Genomic DNA, 23,213 nt, shown 5'->3' on the forward strand with positions numbered 1-23,213 from the left:
AAATTCTGTCAACGTTCCGTGGACTGGACCCGAAAAAAACATGTGCGACACTATTGTGATTAAATAGCTATGTAACGTTACAGTACATAGGACTATAGATGGAAATGATAGCTTCTAGCTAAATCTGGTGCACCCATCCATTTGTTTAATGCAAATGATTGTCAGTACAGTGTCCTTTATAAACGAAATAAACTAAACTAAAGGTGCCTAAATTATGCATTACTATATTTCATCACAATATAATAGATATAGCTAGTCTACTGACATTGTCATTGTGATAATGTCAGTAGTAGCTAGCTGTATCTATTGTTTACACTTTGTGTGCATTTTTATTTTGTCACAATATTATTTGAAAAATATTGTGTAAAATTGAACTGTATTTCTGAGTTGCAGCACTTAAAAACATTAAATGGACTGTTATATCTTATTCAATTGTGGACATTTATTCATTCCCACTTATTAGACACTATTTCTGATGGTAAAATGAGCATAAAAAGCAAAATACAGAATTCTGAAATATTAAAAGTGAAAAAATTTAATTTGGGAAAATTTTTTATGGCATTTGGAAAATAATAAAACGGATTTCATATGGCTCTAGTTCACGCCATCTCCCACAGAACCAGTAGGAGTCACTATTGTAACAACCAGGACTCATACCCCACCGGCTTCCCACCCGTGAACACTAACAATTGCGTCTCTGCGGTGGTAGGCGAGTGCTTAGACCTCTACACTACCGCTATGCATCTTCTTATCCGACTCTGGAGAAGACGGTGAGCGCATTTCCCATAATGTCGGTGCGTTCCTTTAAGATACGCTTTGTGACAACAACAATGCCGGCGTTCTCTCGCGGAACCTTGCTGACCTGTCCGCGACCCCAGGGAGCCGCTCTTCTGCCTGTATTTGATTGGCTGCCTGAACTGGGCCACCGCCATCAGAACATTCCGGAGCTTGGCCCAACGCAGACGACCGCCCTGGCTGCTGGAGGGCCACTTACTCTCCAGCACGGCCTGGAAGAGACGCAAATCCAGTTATGTGACATGTAGCAGAACGTCCTTCTGTCCCGCTCGGTGTCCTGATGCTCCATGTCCTCTGCCGTGTGTCCTCATCGCAATAAACTCACTCAGCGGACTGGATGAGAGGACGATATACATGGCTGACATCATTGCTACAGGATTAAAAAGGATTAAAAGTGTGCAGTGTGTTTATGCTTCACACCATACAGAGAAACCCTGAACTCCATGCATTCCACGTTGCCCTGAAAGACAACGTAAAGACACGTCCTACGCATCAGAATCACACAGGGGGCACGCTAACATTATGAGAATGCTGCCTAAGCTAGCCTAACTTAGCACAAATGAATGGAAGAGGATATGGACCAGCTAGCCTAGCGGTTTTAGGATACGCTAGTGGTCCGTATCGGCTTCCATTAATTTCTGCTAAGCTAGATTAGCTTCCAGCCGGATAGCTTTCTACAGAAGAGGGGAAATTGGTGTCTTCTTGTCCAGCACTATGTACATCAAACATTAGAGTAGACTACACTCATACACTCAGTACTGTGTTAGCAGTGTGGCACACAGTATGGCTTAAGCTATAGGGGAACATTTTGTGAGTGCCATTAGTGCTTAGAACATGGAGGCCTTTAAAACCGAAGACAATAAGTAGCATGTTCCCACGTCTGGTGGAAGCAGCACAGTGAAGACCCACGGTGAATACAGAGAAGATAGGGCTGGGCGATATGGCCAAAAATGATATTGCGATAACGATATCGATAACAATATCATATCACTCGATTAAAAAAAAATCGAATATTAAAAAAAATTATAATAATATATATATATATATTTTTTTTAACAACAGATGTATGTTTATTTTGCAGCAATTCTTTGTCGTTGCCGCCATCTTTAGTGTTACATCCCCTCACACTCCAGTTCTCAGGCTGCAGCTGGTTTGAAAGTGAAAGTAAACCGGCTTCTCTGCTGGCTGTGGCTCCAGGGGAGTTGAACAGTTCTGGCTCTGCTAGTTTCTTTTCTATCTTTTGGTGCTTTTTTGGTGGACAAACCACCGCACATGTGCACCGTGACTCGTGACTGGAGACTAGCTCTGCTAGCACACATAGCCTACTGTGTACAGACGGTTTCAAACTGTATTTTAAATTAGAAAGCAAACAAAATAAATGGACAAGAGAAAAATAAATCTCAATTTGGTCAGTATTGTCATTTGGACAAGCAAAGCCATTACTTTAAGTTGCAGGCAAGAAAGACAAGTCTGTCCACTGTCTCTGGTTTTAAAACTGCCCTGTTGCTGGTAAAAAAAAAAAACGATATCGATTATTAAAATATATCGCGATAATTATCGTTATCGTTATATCGCCCAGCCCTAAGAGAAGATGCTAACACAGATATTTGGAGAGCAGAATGATTGATCTGATAAAAAAAAATAAAAATTTAATAATAACAAATGAGACACAAAAATGTATGTAATTAATTAAGTTCACTAATAGTTATTAGCTAGTTAACTTAGCTGTTTGATGACAGCTAGGTTTGCACTTGCAAACATTAGACCAAATATACATTAAATTAAGCCTGACAATTTTCCTATATTGGCAGTATTTTTTCCCCTTCAAAATATCTGCAAAGGTTGGAACCCTATTTAGCCCCTTCCTGGGCAGTAAGCTAGTCATTTGGTATCAATTCGTAAGCTTAGCATTGTATAGTATTTTATCTTAGTACCTTTTACTATTATCTATTCTATTTTATTCTATTATTATTTGTATTTCTTTGCACAATTAAGGTGGGCATGGCCACCTTCATTTCACTACATGTCTCGTGTATGTATGCGACTAATAAATCTCTCTCTCAACGGATTCCTTCTGATCTACTTTCACATGCTACCAACATTTTCACTCTAGCATTAAAGGAACACACCAACATTATGGGAAATGCGAGTCAAGACAATAAGATGATACTAATTTCCTCTCAGTGCAATCAGTAGAAAGCTATCCTGGCTGGTCCTTGAGGTCCAATAAGTTTGACTTTGAACAGGATAAATCAGTGTTTTGCTATGATACCCCTCTAGCTCATGGAATGAACTCCAACAGTCCTTAAAGCTTGAGATTCTCCTCTCTGTTGCAGAGTTTAAAACCTTCATCTCCTGTCAATCAAGTCAACCAACAACCTGTAGCAGGTTGGAACTGAGGGTTACAATCCAGCAATAGGTGTATTCCTCTGGGGATTATGGACGTTCATAGCTGATTGTGTGACTGTACGATACATGGATCAGGATATGCACTCATTTGAAAGTCTTGGCTTGATGGTGGTGCTTGAAGAAAGGTCATGGGGTCACCAGAATCAATGAATGTGCACAGAAAATGTCATGGCAATCTGACCATAGCCTTTTGAGACATATAATTCACACGACTCACAGACTTACAAACTAGACCGATTAGACAAATATTTAGTTCTCCGGTATTAGAACGGTTCTCTGTATGTACACTCAACCTCAGTTGCCCCTCGAGTTTAAATAAAGGTTTGAAATTAAATCCTGCGGCAGGGTCGGCGGAAACGTCTGCAAACGGATACATGAGTTGACCGCTGGGAAACACGTGAGGGCTCAGCTCACCTTGTTGTAGTAGCCATAGGTGATGGTGTTGGGCGTGACGCCCGCTTTCTTCATCTCCAGCAGCACCCTGACCGCCAGCACCGGCTGGCCGTACTGACCGCACAGCTGCATCAGGATCCGGTAGCACACCTGCAGACACGGCAAGGGGAGCGCCGAGTAAACACACCAGTACGAACGAGGAAATACAGCCACAAGCCCTCTGTATCCACGGAAACCTCTGAGTGGACTGATTAATGTGTGAGTTTGTGTTGGCTTGTGGCTAACTATCAGGAGCTGGTATGAGGAACAGCATGGGTTGTGCTGGACTCTACCGATCAACACCATCACTGGTAAGAAATAGGCCTCGGTAGGGGTGGACGATATAAACGGTATACGGTATAAACGGTATGAATTTGTAACCGGTAGAGCAGCTCTAAAATAGCAATGACGTCACGTAACCACAGCCAGGGCTCGACAGTGCAACTATTTCACTCGCATTTGCCCCTAAAAATAGATAGAATTAGATATAGATAATAGATATGTGCGAACTGGAAAAAGTTATTTAGGAGCACAGAGGCTTCGCGCAGTGGGCGTGTCAACGCGCAATTGTCATTTCATAATAGACACACACGGAACAGAGCGGACCTTCTAGAAGCAAACAAGCTCTTCCGCCCTGCGTTTGAAGGCTGTGTGACAACTTATCCCCCGAGTCGCGCAGTTTCTATGTGTAATGTAAACTCTGCGACGGATCCAATCGTCTAACATGCTTTGGCTTGAATGCCCACGTCGCGCTAAAATCGTATGTAATGTTAAATGTTGATGTAGCCTCAGCAAGTTAACGTTAGCGCCACTCTAGCAGCCCCCTCCCTCCCTCTCTCTCTCTAGACAAAACATATGACATATAACGAACAACGTAAAAGATAATATTGATATTGATCGCTATAGTCCCGCTGAACACAACTAGTCACAACGTCGGGCGCTTTGGATGGGCTAACCGGCCACATTACTGTGGACAACGGAGGGATCACTGGTTGGTTTTGGCCGATTATGCTTCCCACTGCATCAAACCACGGAAAAGATATTGAAGCCTCATCTTCTTCACTTTTTAGCTCGACATTGTTGACTGATCTGTTGTACGCGTGCACGCACATTTTCTAATAAGAGCATTATTAGACATGCCAATAACAAAAGACGTGCTGGTCGCGCTGGAGAAAAACCAAATTGGATGTTGCGTGTGTCTTTTATGCGTTATTTGTTATTCTAATATGCTAATTCATCTGTATCTGGATAACCAATGAACTGATTTTGTCGAGGCCGGTAGCGTTATTTCAGGAAAATTGGTATCTATAGTCTGGTGTAGTTTTCATCCACAAAAAATGAAGGCTCTAATTATTATTATTCATAGAGACTCTCGAGCAATAATAATTATTACAGCCTCCATTTTTCGTGGATGAAAACGACACCAGACTATAGATATCAATTTCCCCAAAATAACGCTACCGGCCTCGACAAAATCTGTGCATTGGTTATCCAGATACATGAATTATCATCTCAGAATAAGTGGCTTTGTATGCATTTTAGCTTATCTTTTACAGCTTACGTTTTGGGCAATTATTAGAGGCTCCATTTTTCGTGGCAGAAAAATACATCAGTCTATAGAAATAAATGCATTCGAACAAGAAACCAATGTATATAGCAATGGCAAAACGAATTGCCAGGCCTAATGCGAGTCAGGGGCTTGTAACAAGGCTTCATCTCGAATTTTTCATCATCCACTGAGCCGTGAGGCTCAACATGCTTGTTTGATTGAGGTCTACTCTGAACTCGCCAAATTGCCCATAAATATAGTTTTTGTGGGTATTGTCCAGTTCTTGCTGTATGTTTTTATCTGCCCAAAATTCAAGCAAGCATGAAAGCATTACAGTAACACTGTAAACACTGTTTACTTGTGTAAGGACATGGTTCCTTTTCAAACTGTCGATCGAAAGGGCTTTAAAGACATGGTTGTTATAAGCTCGTGCCATCGAACGAAGCTTCGAAGCTTCGAAGTATTTAAGACAGCCCTAAGACATTTAAAGATAAGTTAATATACCGTGATATATACCGTTACCGCCTATTCTTCAAATTATACCGTGATATAAATTTTAGACCATACCATCCAGCCCTAGGCCTCGGGTTCCAAAGATCTGAACTATCCCTTTAATGTATAACCATAATACTGCAAAATATGTTTCAGCATACTTTTAAACCCATCTCCACATCCCCTTCAGACAACTTCATTATAATGTCTTATGTTACATTATCTTATATCAGTATGAGTATGCTACTTACATCAGTATCACTATGCTATCTTACATCAGTATCACTGTTATCGTACATCAGTATCAGTATATCTTACATCAGTATCAGTATGATATCTTACATCAGTATGCGTATGGAAGCATCCCCATCACACTGTAGTGTAGTGAACCAGCCAGACGCCTCTCATCCCCATCACACTGTAGTGAACCAGCCAGACGCCTCTCATCCCCATCACACTGTAGTGTAGTGAACCAGCCAGAAGCCTCTCATCCCCATCACACTGTAGTGTAGTGATAGTGAACCAGCCAGAAGCCTCTCATCCCCATCACACTGTAGTGTAGTGAACCAGCCAGAAGCCTCTCATCCCCATCACACTGTAGTGAACCAGGCAGACGTCTCTCATCCCCATCACACTGTAGTGTAGTGAACCAGCCAGACGCCTCTCATCCCCATCACACTGTAGTGAACCAGCCAGACACCTCTCATCCCCATCACACTGTAGTGTAGTGAACCAGCCAGACACCTCTCATCCCCATCACACTGTAGTGTAGTGAACCAGCCAGACGCCTCTCATCCCCATCACACTGTAGTGTAGTGAACCAGCCAGACACCTCTCATCCCCATCACACTGTAGTGTAGTGAACCAGCCAGACGCCTCTCATCCCCATCACACTGTAGTGTAGTGAACCAGCCAGACACCTCTCATCCCCATCACACTGTAGTGTAGTGAACCAGCCAGACGCCTCTCATCCCCATCACACTGTAGTGAACCAGCCAGACACCTCTCATCCCCATCACACTGTAGTGTAGTGAACCAGCCAGACGTCTCTCATCCCCATCACACTGTAGTGTAGTGAACCAGCCAGACGCCTCTCACCTCATCAGGCAGCACCACCTTGCGGGTCTCCATGTGCTTCAGCACCTCGTAGGCGGTATGCAGGGCGCGTACCTTGGCGCTCTCGGCCCGGACGAAGGTGGGCAGGTAGATGAACCACAGACCGTAGCAGTGGCCCAGCAGGCATTTGGACCACATGTCTGGCACCGCAGAGTACTTCTGTGCCCGCTTCTGTGCCAGCTTAATCTCCTAAATGGGGCGGAGAGAGACGGAGGGCTTTGGAAAAACTGTTTAAAAGGTTCAACCCAATCAAAGAACCGACCTTCAATCACTGTGACAGGGCAGGAGCTACTCTGAGTCTCAATGAGATTAAAGCCAAGACCGAGTTCACCGTGAGCATTCTCGGCACCGTTCAACCCCTTTATTTCTGTTAAGAGTGATCTGGAAGAAAACCTCATGTGCTTGGAGCTGGTGAATTCTTAATACACAAGTATTGTTTTAACAAAAAGATAATGTGGGACATTTCCTCTTTAGGGAATTAGTATTATTTCTTTTGTATTATTTAAATTGTATTGATATTTATTTAATATTTTCATCAAATCCCTTGTTTAAAAAGAGAGAAATTCCCAATTTCATGAGAATCATGACACAATGAGTCCCAATTTCAGGGGCATTTTATGAGCTTTCATTGGAAATGTTTCTGCCTTAAGCCCCGTTAACTTCCTAAGCTGCTAACCACCGAATATCAACCCGCACAGAGTCTGTGGCTTCTGAATATTGGATGACTATTGAAATATTAATAGTCGTGAAATTAAAGTGGCACAGTGTGACAGAGAATGGCCCTCCTCCCTTATTCATAGGGGGAAATGGGTCACAATAAACAGGAGACCACAACCAGAGGGCTTTAGATGCAGATCCTACTTATTGATTAGATACCTCTTTATGAGGACCACAATGCAGATTTGCACTATCATCTCCAACCGGCGGATGGTGCGTTTGGTTACGTGTGTGTGTGTCTGTCTATCTGAACTAATCTCGCCAACTACAAAGCCGTGGTGGATGAAACCTGGCGCATAGGCGGGCAGCAGGCCAGGGATGTGAATTCTGGAATATTTTCCCCATCAGTCAACGACAAGTATATAGTACTCATTGCCTTTATTAACACATTCACGGCCATTCAATATCCCCATCTAGCTATAGCTGGGCCAGCTTTCCATTACACACTTTCACTGTGCGTCACGTTGTTTGTAGAGCTAAATCTATATTTTATATTATAGCTATGGATACAATATCATGGTCATTTGACAGTAAGAACCTTCCGTTCAAGATGCAAAAAACAAATAATTTTTCCATCCATACATTCCCGTTTTATACCGTGGTGAATATGAGTGTTATTTCGGAATGATCGGGGCTAATTCCTGGGAGGCTGTTTATAAGCCGCAACGTGTATATTATACCAAATCCATTGGCATTTCGTCCCTACACACGCTAAAAAAATCAAATGCATATGATAGGTATTATGTTTCATCATGAATTAGGGATGTCCGATATTATCGGCCGATATCGGCATTAAAATGTGATATCGGAAAATATATCGGTATCCGTTTTCAATTTTTTCTTTTATTTTTTTTACATTTCTAGAACCTTTATTTACCCAGGCAAGCAAGTAAGAACAAATTCTGATTTTATTTATTGTCAAAAGAATGCATAATGTTGTGTTAATTCCACAACAAGATATATGTAATGTGAAATTAAGAGTTGGACAATATCGGTATCGGTAAAAAAGCCAATATCGAGCATCCCTATCATGAATGCATGAAGGGGGGGGGGGGGGGGGGGGGGGTCGTTTCTGATTAATTGATTGCCAATAACGGCATTCGTTATTACCACAACATACGCTGATCAGGGGGCTGGCTATGAAAACCTTGCACGATCAAGCTGAAATTGACGTTGAATTGTTCTTACCTGTGGCCGGTGGGATTCCAAAAAGAATATTCCAATTATTTGATCGCCACCTGGTAGATCGTATGTCCATTTGCTCGACGACATAACCCACAACAGCATAATGAATCGGGGGTCCCGAAAACTATTCAATGCGATCGGGTGAAGCCCTAGATTCAGGTTAGTAGAAAAGAGCGCCCGGAGCGTTTTCAGTGTGGCACCCGGTCTGGAACAGGGGTTACTGCATTCTTGATACAGCGCTACTAGCAGGATCTGGCCGGTACTGCAACTTCGGAGTCCCAGTATGCCTTTTACAGGCAAAATACAGCTCCCTGACAGTGAATAGGGTATTAAAATCGAATAAAAGGGAAAACGAGTCAAAAACGTATATATACGTTTTTGGCCGTCAACGGCTGGCTCCCAATAACGTATATATGTGGTTGGCCGGGAAAGTGTTAAGCTTAGCATTGTATTTTATTCTTTTTTTTTTTGATCCACTTTTTCTCCCATTTTCTATATTTTCTCCCATCCCAATTTCGTATCATCCAATTCAACCCTCCCCTGTCACGAACGCTGTTTCTTGCCTCCCACAAGCCGGCTGCAGTGAGGACTAAGTCATACATAGCACAAGTCCCCTCCGGTACTTGAGGTAACAGCAGTCGCATCTTTTCACCTGCGCAGCTCGATCTCTCAGTGTTCGAGGAGTAACGCGTGGGAGGCTCACGCTGCCCCCGACACTTCCTGATTCTACTGCGCAGGCGCACCAACCGACTTGTAGGAGTCGCTTGTTCACAACGTTCGATCCCCACCCTTCAGTTTTTCCCTCCCCGTAATACGGCCAATGTGTATTACTGCGGACGACCAGCCAAACTGAAAAACAATGTGGAGAGCTGGATTCGAACACGCGAATCCTAGCGTCTCCACACTGGTGGCGAGTGCCTTAGACCACTACACCACCTAGCCGCCCTGCATTGTATTTTATTCTTATTACTTTTCTATCATGTCTACTCTATTTTATTTTATTATCTATTCTATTTTATTATTCAATTTTATTATTTGTATTTTTGCACAATCAAGGCATGGCCACCTACATTTCCCTGCATGTGTCTTGTGTATGTATGTGACAAATAAAACTCATGAATCTTGAATATCTCCTGAACCGTTTGCCGTAGAGACTTATGGGAGGTGTCAATGAACTCAGTACAGACTACTACTTTAATTGGTCTAGGTTAAAAGGTGCTATAAATAACATTCAGCAACTAGATGTCGTACTAGAGCACCAGTGATCACGGTTAAATGAACAGACCAATGTTCCCTGCCATTGAACTGGAACTTGCAACAGATCGCTCAATGAACTGGCGTGGCGACTCACAGAGTCCAGATGATTAGTATTTTAAAACGAGGCTTGTAGTAGATTGTTGATCTTCGCTGTGCCTGGGTTGCCTAGTATTAGGCAACAGTGATCATTAAATACTTAACCTGCGGACACTTCACCTGCATAGCTAATACAATCTTGTTGTAAGGGACTTGCTTTTGTGATTACTGTGATAAATCACTACATTTATCAGCTTATAATAGTGTGAAAGCAGATGATATGGACATTAAATGTCTCATTAAAATACTTAACCTACAAACGTAGGGTTGTTCTGACAGCACAATATTGATGTAACTAAAATCACTAAAATAATTGTTTTAATGCATAGCTCAATTAACAAAAAACTGGTTTGTGCTACCGATTTTTGAAAATGCCGGTTTAAATTAAATGCTGTGAGTAGTCGACCAATCAGAATGTTCAGCACCACAGGCACCACTCCCCAAAGTTCCTGCACTTGGGAAAAGTACTACCCCCAGAACAGGGACGTGTTGGGGGTAAAGGCTGCAGTGGAAAGGCAGCTCTACGCTTATCAGAAATTATGAGATTATATTTTCATTTGGAAGATGATGGTGTGGTGTGTAAATAAAAGTGGGGAAAGTATGCATTTTTATGTCAATCTCTCTCTCTCCATTTTGAAACAGGGTATAGATTTTAAAGGAGCACTGTGAGCATCTACCTGCTTGGTGCGTCGAGGGGCAGGACTGCTGGGGGCGCTGCCTTTGGCAGGCACTTTGAGCTGGTCCTGTGGCTGGTCAAAGAGCTCCGGCCTCAGCCTGGGGAAGGTCTCATAACTGGAGGAAAACAAGAGAAACACTCCCATGCTGCAATCTTAACTATATTCAAAATCAACAGGGACACACTCCTATTAGAGCATGCAATCTTAAGTATACCAAAGAAACAACAGGGACAGACTCCTATTAGAGCATGCAATCTTAATTATACTCAAAAAACAACAGGGACACACTCCTATTAGAGCATGCAATCTTAGCCATACTCAAAGAGAATACTTCTCAAATAGTATAACATGGAATCTCAAGTTGATTGGACTGTCCTACACCATGATATAACCTATGCTATCTCAAATTGAATGGTATTCCCCTTTAATGCCTTTTCAATGGTTTGTGTTTGCCTCTGAAATTGAAAGTGAAACAGTGAATGAAAGTGAAAGTCAAACAATGTGAGTGTGTGTGTGCGTGTGCGTGTGCGTGTGTGTGTGTGTGTGTGTGTGTGTGTGTGTGTGTGTGTGCGTGCATGTGTGTTACCTATAAAGAGCAGGGCACTCGGAGCCGTCGGGTTCCTGCGGCTCCTCAGGAGGCATGATGAAGACGGTGTGTTCGCTGCTGTGGGTTTCATCCAAGTCTATGAGACGCACCTCCTCGGGCCTCTCCACGTCCACCTGTTCATACGCAGAGGTCACGCAGGTCATCACCGTCCGATGAAACGAGTTTGTTTTCACGAGGCATCGCTTTCTTAGATCACTATGAACACGTTATATTTCGTATTAGCTTACGCTCTGCGCTCAAGTGGAACACATCCCATAGCAGTCTAAATACTGAATACATTTCTCCACATGTACACACCCATCCGCCTGGCCACACCCCCATCCGCTCCTCTACATAAGCAGGGGTGTGGCCATACTAACAGCTCCTTCCCTATTTTCACCACCGACAAGTGTCTGTATACACCACTTGAGTTTAGTGCCGAAATAGTTGTTGGAAAGGAGCTACGTGGACATTGTATCTTGTTTTTTCTCTCTCTCACCAATTTTCGAGAAAAGCTAAGTCATAATGTCTGCACCTTCGGGGGGTTCGAACGCTCACAATGTCACCCTTCACCAGCGTTTCTCCATTGCCGCGTCCGCCGTGCGTCGTGGGGCTGCTCTGACTCCACGGTCGTGGCAGTCAGATACGCCCGAGCGGCGCCCGGTGGCGAGTCTGCCTCTCTGAGGGGCCGTTGAACCGCCGTCTCCCGTGAGATAGCCTAGTTCCGGCCCTGGTTCCCCCGCCAGTGGACGGTCGGCCGATAGGCCGACAGCTCCTCTGGTGGCTGGGGATTTGCGACGCAGGCTCTTCGTCTCTGCTCACTCCCGTCGAAGGGCGGCGAGCTGCAGGGGCGAACGGCCTGGCTTTGGGGAGGTGCTGGAGCCAAACGAGGGTGCTCTTGCCCTGTCTCCGTTTCCAATGGAAACTGAGGATCACATGGCGGGGGCGAGAGCGCTCTTGTTTGATGCCCCAATGGAGTCGTATCATTCTCCCCCTCGGGGTGTGGCAGGGAGTGTTGCGTCTCCTTGGGGTCCCTTGTTCTCCGGTGTTGGGTTAGAACCTCCGACCCTGAGACATGATGCCCAGCTATCTGCCGCATCGGATGGTGGCGCCCAACATGGCAGCCTCCCGTACGAGGGACGCGGGCGACGTGGAGGGAGGTGCGCAAGGGGAGTTGCGTGCCTTGTAATCTCCCGCACTGGCCTTACCCCCGCCTACGTGCCAGTCACGCGGGTGTTGCTCTCCCAGTCGGCTTGGAGGGAACGTTATCTGGGTTCTTGTTAGAATTACCATTGATATGTTTTGGGTCTCGACGTGTACATAGTGCTGGCCCTGGGTGCTTCTGTGTGGAATCACGCGTGGGCTTGCGCGCCTTGGTTGCTCATTCATTGTAACAGCGTTTTCATGGGGCAACTGGGATGGAGTTTGTCTCTTCCGAGCGCCTGTGTACTGGGTTAGTCTCGATGAATTCTCGTTCATCTCTGGTGGGAGATAACGGAATAGATCAGAGCATTGGCGGAGGGGTCTCACGCTTTTGGGGTGGGCCACCGGGCGCGGTGCTTTTATGTTCTGACCGTCTTGGTGGCGCCCTCTGTGATGTTTTAGATCAACACGCGTACCTACCCCCCTCTTAGGACTGGGGATGGTGGCGTGATTAGGACACGGGACTGGTTCTGGTCGCGCCGGACCAGGTCAGTTAACCTGTTGTCCGCCGGGGCGCAGATCTGCTGTTCTGGTACCCTGTAGGACTTGTGCTTTTTTGGGGGTTAAAATGCCGGGGTAGGCTCGGGCGTTGCAGGGGTTGATGTTATGGAGGTGTTCGTGGTTATATCACTGCGTGTTATCCTTCACTATTGCTTGGTCCGTTTTGTGTTGTACCTTGCGCTGTGCTAAAGGAGCCTGGTCCTTCTCCATTATTTTTTTCACCCCTCTCTTCTCCTGCTTGGCGGGGCTGGGAGGGGGCTGTCGAGGTGGGTTTCGTGCCCCTCTGGCATCCCTGTATACGTCCCGGTCCGCCGGGCCCAGGTCCGGACTCGTTCTCGTCGACCTGTTGGCCTGGGTTAACCCCTTCTTGAGAACTGAGACACTCGTACTGCTAATAGCCGGTGTATACCCGCAGTTGTGTTGTGGAGTTTTTTCTTGGGGGGGTTATAGGAACAACCGCCTCCTGTTAGGTGGTGGTTGGTTTCCAGGTATGTTGGTAGTGGAGTCGACTCTCGGGTTAGGCCGGGCTTGACCCCGTCTGCCTGCGAGTGTGCCCCCGCACCTTTCATGACGTCTGCCAATCGTGTCAGCCTTCTCTGCCTCGGCCCCTCTAGAGGGTCAGGTTTTTTTTGTGGAGGCTGCGACATGGTGCACAGCATACCGTACGCCCCTTCCGCCGGGGTGCAGTTTTCAGCAGACCCCTTAGGCGCCCGTCTAGTCCGCAGTGCTCCAGGCACAGGTCGAGTTTTTTTGACCCGTTGCCTGGATTGAGGGATCGACCTCTTCGGGGGTTGTCTCCCCGGCGTGCTGCCTGGTCCCCCTGGGGGGTCTAGCCTCTTGAGGGCGGCGTGCTGTAGGGGGGAAGGGCCTGCTCTTGGATGGGCCCTGTCCGATACGCTGGCGATGTGGGGGGTGGTGTCACTAGTGACCGTCTGGTGGGGTCTAGATGCTGCGGCGTCGTTGGCCTCACCAGGCCCCCTTTTCCGGGGGGGTCCTGTCCCTTCCTGGGGCTGGGTCCTCCTTCGCGCTCCGCTGCTACGGCCTTGCCACGGGGTTGGGTTCTTGACCTTGACCCTGTGATATTAGGGGTTGTAACAGTTTTTTTCCCTTCACGTTCGTTCCCTAGTGGCATGTGGGTTGCGCGCCTGTGTAGTCGTGGGTTCTTCTGTGGGAAGGTAAGTCCCACGGTCTGCTCACCCTGTGCGTTGAGTTGCTAAACCCTCTTCGCACGGTCGGATCCGATTCCCTCCCGTCCTCCACTAGGGGGGTCCGGGGGCTCGGGTCCTCCCCGGTTCTGATGGTTGTGGGGTGCCTCAGCAAGTACATTTGTCGAGCTTCCGCTCTGCTCAGCTCCTGTGTTCCACTTGAGCGCAGAGCATAAGCTAATACAAAATATAACATACGGTTATCCTATAACCATAGTTATATGAGTATAGCGAGCGCTCGCTATACTCATATAACTATGGTTATAGGATAACCGTATGTTTCAATGAGCAGGTGACCGATTCACTTTCATCGATTTCAAAAAGACGAAAAATATATTAGTTGAAAACAGAACTGGGTCATGAAACCTACTCTGCAAATGAAAACCTTCAATTAATAAAAACAGAAAATAAATTAAAACAGGAGCTACAAGATTTTAAACTGACGAAGCGAAATGTATACAAAGATACATGTATACAAAAATACAAGGACGAGATGGTAGACATGATACACTTGTTTAGTTCCATTAGTAGCTTGTATCCATTAAAAACAAAATGCTCCACAATAGAGCCGTGTGGTACGCCAATGCGCCATGTAATCAAACTCCTTATTCTCAACAATAAGCCACAATAATAACATCTGCAATACAATTTCATTGTTGTATTCACTCAGATATTGAAATAGAAACCGGGACAACCAGATTCCAACTTCAAGTGTTCCGTATGTAAACAGTGTTTACTCAAGGATTTCTTTGACGCAGTCAAGTGGTCAAGAATGAGCTCTTCTCTCAATCAGACTTGGAATGAATGGCCATGGATGAGGAAATGGAATTCTGGAGAGCTTTTTTTTTTACGGTTTACCAGGATCTCTCTCAAAGAGCCATTTCTGAACGGATTTTTTTTAAATTTGGACTTGTACTACATAAGACTTCAGGCTATGGATCTGTGGTGTTTCCCAGCTTATTCCTACTGCTACAGAAAAAAGTACACAAGTTTGAGTACACAAGTTCAACTCAAGTTCAGACCTATGTTACTCTATTTCATTAGCACTAAAAGTGATTTTCATTTTTTGCATTAGTAACTTGAGAATGTTATATTTCAAAAGAGACCAGGCTTATGCATGTGCTATAAGCATAAAGTATAAAGAGAAGCTTTGCAAAAAAAGTATGCAGTCCTCAGGTTCAAGTAAAAATAATTGCCACTTTTCTGGGTGCCTGTTAAGAGGTTAAGAGGTTAAACAACCAAAATATCACAGAGCAGTTTCTAATGAAGAACCTTCGTTACGATGAGGATTATGTTGAGAGAGAATCGGACTAGATCACACCTGGTAACTGCTGGTTACTAGTTACTAGTACAGTTCAACAGCTGACTAACCTTCTGAACACACTCGTCAAAGAACTCCAGACAGGCGTGGCGGTCGCTGACAAAGGAGCACTCTTCGATGAACTGGGTGAACATCTGGGTCCTGGTCATCTGTAGGAAGAACTTCTGATGGGTTCGCTCACGAGACTTCAGGAAGCCTGTAGGACGAGGAAAAAACTAAATGAAGCCTAGCATTGAATACGAACAGCCAAGCCAGTCAACAGCAGAATAGCACAAAAAGCCATCCAGGCATTCTGGTGACAAGTGCTGCATAATAATCTGTATCATCAAAGTCCTGCCCCAACAGGTTTTTGTGTGAATCTTGTGTGACATGACAACCCAAGCTAGTATGCACCCTGCAGACCCAACCCAACCTAAGCTAGTACGCAACCTGCAGACCCAACCCAAGCCAGTATGCACCCTGCAGACCCAACCCAAGCCAGTATGCACCCTGCAGACACAACCCAAGCCAGTACGCACCCTGCAGACCCAACCCAAGCCAGTATGCACCCTGCAGACCCAACCCAAGCCAGTATGCACCCTGCAGACACAACCCAAGCTAGTACGCACCCTGCAGACCCAACCCAAGCCAGTATGCACCCTGCAGACACAACCCAAGCCAGTACGCACCCTGCAGACCCAACCCAAGCCAGTATGCACCCTGCAGACACAACCCAAGCTAGTACGCACCCTGCAGACCCAACCCAAGCTAGTACGCACCCTGCAGACACAACCCAAGCTAGTACGCACCCTGCAGACCCAACCCAAGCTAGTATGCACCCTGCAGACCCAACCCAAGCCAGTATGCACCCTGCAGACACAACCCAAGCCAGTATGCACCCTGCAGACCCAACCCAAGCTAGTATGCACCCTGCAGACACAACCCAAGCTAGTATGCACCCTGCAGACACAACCCAAGCCAGTATGCACCCTGCAGACACAACCCAAGCCAGTATGCACCCTGCAGACACAACCCAAGCCAGTATGCACCCTGCAGACACAACCCAAGCCAGTATGCACCCTGCAGACACAACCCAAGCCAGTATGCACCCTGCAGACACAACCCAAGCTAGTATGCACCCTGCAGACCCAACCCAACCCAAGCCAGTACGCACCCTGCAGACACAACCCAAGCCAGTATGCACCCTGCAGACCCAACCCAACCCAAGCCAGTATGCACCCTGCAGACCCAACCCAAGCCAGTATGCACCCTGCAGACCCAACCCAAGCCAGTATGCACCTTGCAGACCCAACCCAAGCTAGTATGCACCCTGCAGACCCAACCCAACCCAAGCCAGTACGCACCCTGCAGACACAACCCAAGCCAGTATGCACCCTGCAGACCCAACCCAAGCTAGTATGCACCCTGCAGACACAACCCAAGCCAGTACGCACCCTGCAGACACAACCCAAGCCAGTATGCACCCTGCAGACCCAACCCAAGCCAGTATGCACCCTGCAGACCCAACCCAAGCCAGTACGCACCCTGCAGACACAACCCAAGCTAGTATGCACCCTGCAGACACAACCCAAGCCAGTATGCACCCTGCAGACACAACCCAAGCCAGTATGCACCCTGCAGACCCAACCCAAGCTAGTATGCACCCTGCAGACCCAACCCAAGCTAGTATGCACCCTGCAGACACAACCCAAGCCAGTATGCACCCTGCAGACACAACCCAAGCCAGTATGCACCCTGCAGACCCAACCCAAGCCAGTATGCACCCTGCAGACCCAACCCAAGCCAGTACGCACCCTGCAGACCCAACCCAAGCTAGTACGCAACCTGCAGACCCAACCCAAGCTAGTATGCACCTTGCAGACCCAACCCAAGCTAGTACGCACCCTGCAGACACAACCCAACCTAAGCTAGTAGGCACCCTGCAGACCCAACCCAAGCCAGTATGCACCCTGCAGACCCAACCCAAGCTAGTATGCACCTTGCAGACCCAACCCAAGCTAGTATGCACCCTGCAGACACAACCCAACCCAAGCCAGTATGCACCCTGCAGACCCAACCCAAGCCAGTATGCACCCTGCAGACCCAACCCAAGCCAGTATGCACCCTGCAGACCCAACCCAAGCCAGTACGCACCCTGCAGACACAACCCAAGCTAGTATGCACCCTGCAGACACAACCCAACCCAAGCCAGTATGCACCCTGCAGACCCAACCCAAGCCAGTATGCACCCTGCAGACACAACCCAAGCTAGTACGCACTAGGGATGGGCGTGAGTAATCGTCGATTACTCGTAGCTATGAGAAAAATCAACAACAACAAAAATATCGAAATTCAAAATTCAAAAAGAAAGAATATTTTTTTTACATACCTTTTCACATGTATGTGTACGATTATAACTGTTTGTTGGTTTCCTTAAACATATATATGTGAATGAACAAAAATAAGTAAAAAAATTTAAATAAAAATCTAATATATATTTTTTTTGTTAAAAAAAATACTTTTCGAGTAATACACAATCAATCGAGTATAGCATGCGATCAATCGATCTGGATTTTTCTTTAAAATGCCCATCCCTAGTACGCACCCTGCAGACACAACCCAACCCAACCCAACCCAACCCAACCCAAGCCAAGCCAAGCCAAGCCAAGCCAAGCCAGTACGCACCCTGCAGGTGGAAGAGCGAGCTGCAGTCGGTGGTGCGGTCGGACGGGGCCTGAGTGATGGGCAGCAGGTAGGAGCGGTAGCCGCGCAGCAGGAGGCTCATGAAGCGCAGGAAGGCCTCCTGGATCTCCAGCTCCAGCTGCTTCTGCCGCCCGTAGATCAGGTCGTAGTCCGTCAGCAGGAACTCCAGCGTGGCTTCCTCCTGCCCCGCCGGGGTGCAGACTGAGGGGGGGGGGGGAGAGAAGGGGAGAGGGGGAGGAGAGAAGAGAGAGGGGAGAGAGGAGAGGGGAGAGAGAAGGGGAGTGGAGGAGGAGAGAAGAGAGGGGAGAGAGGAGAGGGGAGAGAGGGGGAAAGAGGGGGAGAGGGAGGAGTGGGGGAGAGAGAGGGGAGTGGAGTGAGAGAGAGAGAGAGAGAGAAGAGAGGGGGGAGGAGTGAGAGAGAGAAGAGGGGAGAGAGGGAGGAGGAGTTTGAGAGAAGAGAGGGGAGGAGGAGTGAGAGAAAAGAGGGGAGTGGGGGAGAGAGAGGAGGAGTGAGAGAGAAGAGAGGGGAGTGGGGGAGAGAGAGAGGAGTGAGAGAGAAGAGAGGGGAGAGAGAGAGAGGAGGAGGAGTGAGAGAGAAGAGAGGGGCGTGGGGGAGAGAGAGAAGAGAGGGGAGTGGGGGAGAGAGGGAGGAGGAGGAGTGAGAGAGAAGAGAGGTATTTAGATTAGTACTGATTCTACTTTACATTTGAGCCCAAACCCAAAAGGGACACAACTGGGTGTGTTTCTCAGTCTGACAAACTTTCAAGATGAACTCTGCTACTCTGCGCGTCAAATGACCGCAACAAATAAAGATAATGCTGCCCCCCAGACGCTCAGTTTAGTATTCGATCCTTACTTTTCTTAATCATCAAGGACTGTGATTTTCCTTGCCTGTCAGTGTGGTGTCTCCAGTTTGCTCAGAACAGGGTAAAATCAGCATTGTGCTATGATGCCCCTCTAGCTCATGGAACAGTCCTTAACACATTGAGTGCCAGCAGGGGCTGCACTATTTATCGCTTGAATGCCAGCCTTTTTGGACTGATTTTCCGATATTTCATGATTTTCGCGGAGCTATTTCTATATTCTATATTATGGCTATGTGTCTAATACGCCCGTCGCTTATCAATGACTTGCTTGCAGTACGAAACGGATTGTTTTTTTCATCAGTACATTTCCGTTTTATACCGTTTTGAAAAACGAACGTTTTTAGAAATGACTAGAAAAAAAAAGATTCTGTGATAATAGCTCTTTACTGCAATACACACAACACGTTGTCATTTTCCGGCTGATTTATGAATCGTTTTCAAATAAACGCTAGATTATCAATAGTATATGTGTACTTATGCACGCTAGAGAAGCGGGCTGAAAATTCGATTATCTATGACCTGGTCAGCGCTAATGTCATACACGCACATGGGACACGTTGCGAAATATGTGAAAAAAACATCTGATTACCCCAAGACTGGTAAAATAGATTCCTTACCTCACATCAGATGTTCTGCAAAAAGATTATTCCAATTCCTGATCGCCATTCCAAATATCGATCGCGTTTATTGATCCAACGATCCAACCTCGAAACACATATTCCACACTGCTCTGAGGGTCCACAATGAATGCAATCGTCTCGGGTTACATGCCTGAGAAGTAAAATGTGGATTCCGTTTTTATTTTTTTTGCATTTCCATTGAGTCCAATCCAATGGGTGCATTACCATCCGGGAAACGATAGGGGGCGGTATTTTCCCTGTTCAAGCTCATAGACAGTCCCAATGATAACGTGAGGCTGGAATGATGAAAAATGAATGGATATCGCTAATAAAAGCATAAATAAATAATGAGATTTATCGTCGTTGGCACTCAACGCATGGCATGAAATCACGAGAAATCTCGTGGCTGGCACTCAATGTGTTAAAGCTTGAGATTCTCCCCTCTGTTGCAGAGTTTAAAACCTTGATCTCCAACAGTCTTGTTGTCTTATTGTTATGATTTTATATGTGATTCTATATGCCTTTTTGTGCTTATTTCTGTATGTACAGTACACTCGACGTGACTGTAAACGAGGGAAACCTCAGTTGCTTTTCAAGTTTAAATAAAGGCTTGAAATGAAATGAAAGTATTACTGGCACTGGAAGCAGTGTCTTGATTGGTGGATTGCTAGGTCACTCATTATGGGATGTACCTCAGGCTCCAAAGGTGGATAAATACTGTTATTAGGGGTTAGGGCTTTTCCAAAAGAGATACCTCTTGGGCTTATGAAGCGAGATCTTCTGGGTTATGGTCAGAGCTGGGCTTACAGTCAGGTCTACTGAGGCTGTAATATGTACATGATATACAGTATATATATTATCCACACCTGTCTGTATTTACCTGCACATAGTCCTTTTACATATCTGTAGATACTATATCTATACATATCCTACTCTTACTAGTTACACTGCTGGACAGTATGACTTACTACCATACTGCATTTACACCTGTATCACTGTACATATTATACTACACTTCAGTAGTACTAATTTATATATTTTGTACCCAGTTTAATCACCTGTACATTGTATATTGTTGTTGCACTTTACTGTTACATTTGCAGTCTGGTTGGATGCCAAGCGTATTTCCGTTGTACTGTACTTGTGCTGCATGATGACAATACATTTGAATCCAATCTAATCTAACATACTTTATATTTCACCAGAGGGGTTATGGCATTTCAAAGGAGCTGTGAGGCCAACACTCACTCTTCTCCAGCGTCTTGTGGAGGTTGGTCAGGGAGTTGAAGAGGGTCTTGCCGTGTTTCCTGGGCAGCGAGCGCCATGACAGAGGCTTCTTGTCCTCCGACCTGAGACACCAGAGGAGAGGAGGAGTTAGGTACTCACGTCCTGTCTACAGTCTGTCTCCACTACTAGGGGGGGGGGGGGGGTACTCACATCCTGTCTACAGTCTGTCTCCACCACTAGGGGGGGGGGGGGGGGGTACTCATGTCCTGTCTACAGTCTGTCTCCACCACTAGGGGGGGGGGTACTCACATCCTGTCTACAGTCTGTCTCCACCACTAGGGGGGGGGGTACTCATGTCCTGTCTACAGTCTGTCTCCACCACTAGGGGGGGGGGGTACTCACATCCTGTCTACAGTCTGTCTCCACCACTAGGGGGGGGGGGGGGGGGGGTACTCATGTCCTGTCTACAGTCTGTCTCCACCACTAGGGGGGGGGGGTACTCACATCCTGTCTACAGTCTGTCTCCACCACTAGGGGGGGGGGGGGGGGGTACTCATGTCCTGTCTACAGTCTGTCTCTCCACTACTAGGGGGGGGGGGGGGGTACTCACATCCTGTCTACAGTCTGTCTCCACCACTAGGGGGGGGGGGGGGGGGGGGGGTACTCACGTCCTGTCTACAGTCCGTCTCCACTACTAGGGGGGGGGGGGGGGTACTCACGTCCTGTCTACAGTCTGTCTCCACTACTAGGGGGGGGGGGGGGGGGGTACTCACGTCCTGTCTACAGTCTGTCTCCACTACTAGGGGGGGGGGGGGGGGGTACTCACGTCCTGTCTACAGTCTGTCTCCACCACTAGGGGGGGGGGGGGGGGGTACTGACATCCTGTCTACAGTCCGTCTCCACCAATAGGGGGGGGGGGGGTACTCACTGGAAGATGGTGTTAGTATCCAGGTCAACGCACACCACGTCGGCTGGGGGGTCGTACAGGTCAAAGTAGCTGGAGTGGACGCCCACGATGAAGGGCATGGGGGCGTTCAGGACGTCCGCCAAGCGCAGCGGGCACAGCGGGATGTAGGGGCAGGGCCACCGCAGGGGGAACGTCATCTGGGGGAGAGGGGTGGAGAGTGATGACGCTGAAGAACAGAGTGTGTGTGTGCGTGTGTGTAATGCAAAAAAATATTATTTTAATTAAAATAAAATTAAGTCCGATGATGTCCACGTTTCGTTTGAAACCTATGAAGTGTGCCACACATTCACGTCAACGTTCACGTGCACAATACACGCTTACCTAGGATTTTACTTGATTCAAAGCAACAAAACTACAACAAAGCAGTCGGGGCAATGGCACGCCGAAAATGGTCGCAAGTGTTGTTACACTTTACAACGCTAGATGCAGACAACGCTCGCTGCAATCTTTTTTGCGCAAAATGCAAAGCTGGGCAGGGTAACACAAGTAACTTAAGGAAACACCTGGTCAAGCACAGCATTATTTCTGAGTGTCAGTGTGTGTGTGTGTGTGTGTGTGTGTATGTCAGTGTGTGTGTGTGTGTGTGTGTGTGTGTATGTCAGTGTGTGTGTGTGTGTGTGTGTGTGTGTGTGTGTGTATGTCAGTGTGTGTGTGTGTGTGTGGTCCTCACAGAGACCAGGGCCTCGCTGACGGAGGTCAGCACGTCGGGGCGGAGGGAGTGCAGCAGCAGCTTGTGTTCCGTCAGCGCGGCCAGCAGCAGAGTGCAGGCGTTCTCAGGACCCAGGTTCTGCAGCAGCTTCAGGAAACTGGCCCCGCTGGAGACAAACACACTGCAGTGACCACACGGCACCTTGTTCTCCTAAAGTACAGGCTCACGGTACCTTGTTCTCCTAAAGTACAGGCTCACGGCACCTTGTTCTCCTAAAGTACAGGCTCACAGTACCTTGTTCTCCTAAAGTACAGGCTCACAGTACCTTGTTCTCCTAAAGTACAGGCTCACGGCACCTTGTTCTCCTAAAGTACAGGCTCACGGCACCTTGTTCTCCTAAAGTACAGGCTCACGGTACCTTGTTCTCCTAAAGTACAGGCTCACGGCACCTTGTTCTCCTAAAGTACAGGCTCACGGTACCTTGTTCTCCTAAAGTACAGGCTCACGGCACCTTGTTCTCCTAAAGTACAGGCTCACGGTACCTTGTTCTCCTAAAGTACAGGCTCACGGTACCTTGTTCTCCTAAAGTACAGGCTCACGGTACCTTGTTCTCCTAAAGTACAGGCTCACGGTACCTTGTTCTCCTAAAGTACAGGCTCACG

The 23,213-nt window shown here is 47.0% G+C and overlaps 1 protein-coding gene across 1 annotated transcript in view; it reads right to left on the reverse strand.

Moving 5' to 3' along the window:
- dennd4b (DENN/MADD domain containing 4B) overlaps positions 1 to 23,213 on the reverse strand; it is a gene marked incomplete at its 5' end in the record, with an annotated part of 93,422 nt that overhangs the window by 45,721 nt on the left and 24,488 nt on the right. The window contains 10 exons of the mRNA XM_084336825.1: positions 863 to 1,007; positions 3,619 to 3,747; positions 6,776 to 6,982; positions 10,726 to 10,840; positions 11,312 to 11,445; positions 15,592 to 15,737; positions 18,206 to 18,424; positions 20,957 to 21,057; positions 21,864 to 22,039; positions 22,573 to 22,717. Coding sequence (XP_084192951.1) covers positions 863 to 1,007; positions 3,619 to 3,747; positions 6,776 to 6,982; positions 10,726 to 10,840; positions 11,312 to 11,445; positions 15,592 to 15,737; positions 18,206 to 18,424; positions 20,957 to 21,057; positions 21,864 to 22,039; positions 22,573 to 22,717 — 1,517 coding nt within the window. The remainder of the gene's footprint in view (positions 1 to 862; positions 1,008 to 3,618; positions 3,748 to 6,775; positions 6,983 to 10,725; positions 10,841 to 11,311; positions 11,446 to 15,591; positions 15,738 to 18,205; positions 18,425 to 20,956; positions 21,058 to 21,863; positions 22,040 to 22,572; positions 22,718 to 23,213) is intronic.

This window comes from Notolepis coatsorum, assembly GCF_963971535.1.
Source record: "Notolepis coatsorum genome assembly, chromosome: 19".
Taxonomy (NCBI): Eukaryota; Metazoa; Chordata; class Actinopteri; order Aulopiformes; family Paralepididae; genus Notolepis; species Notolepis coatsorum.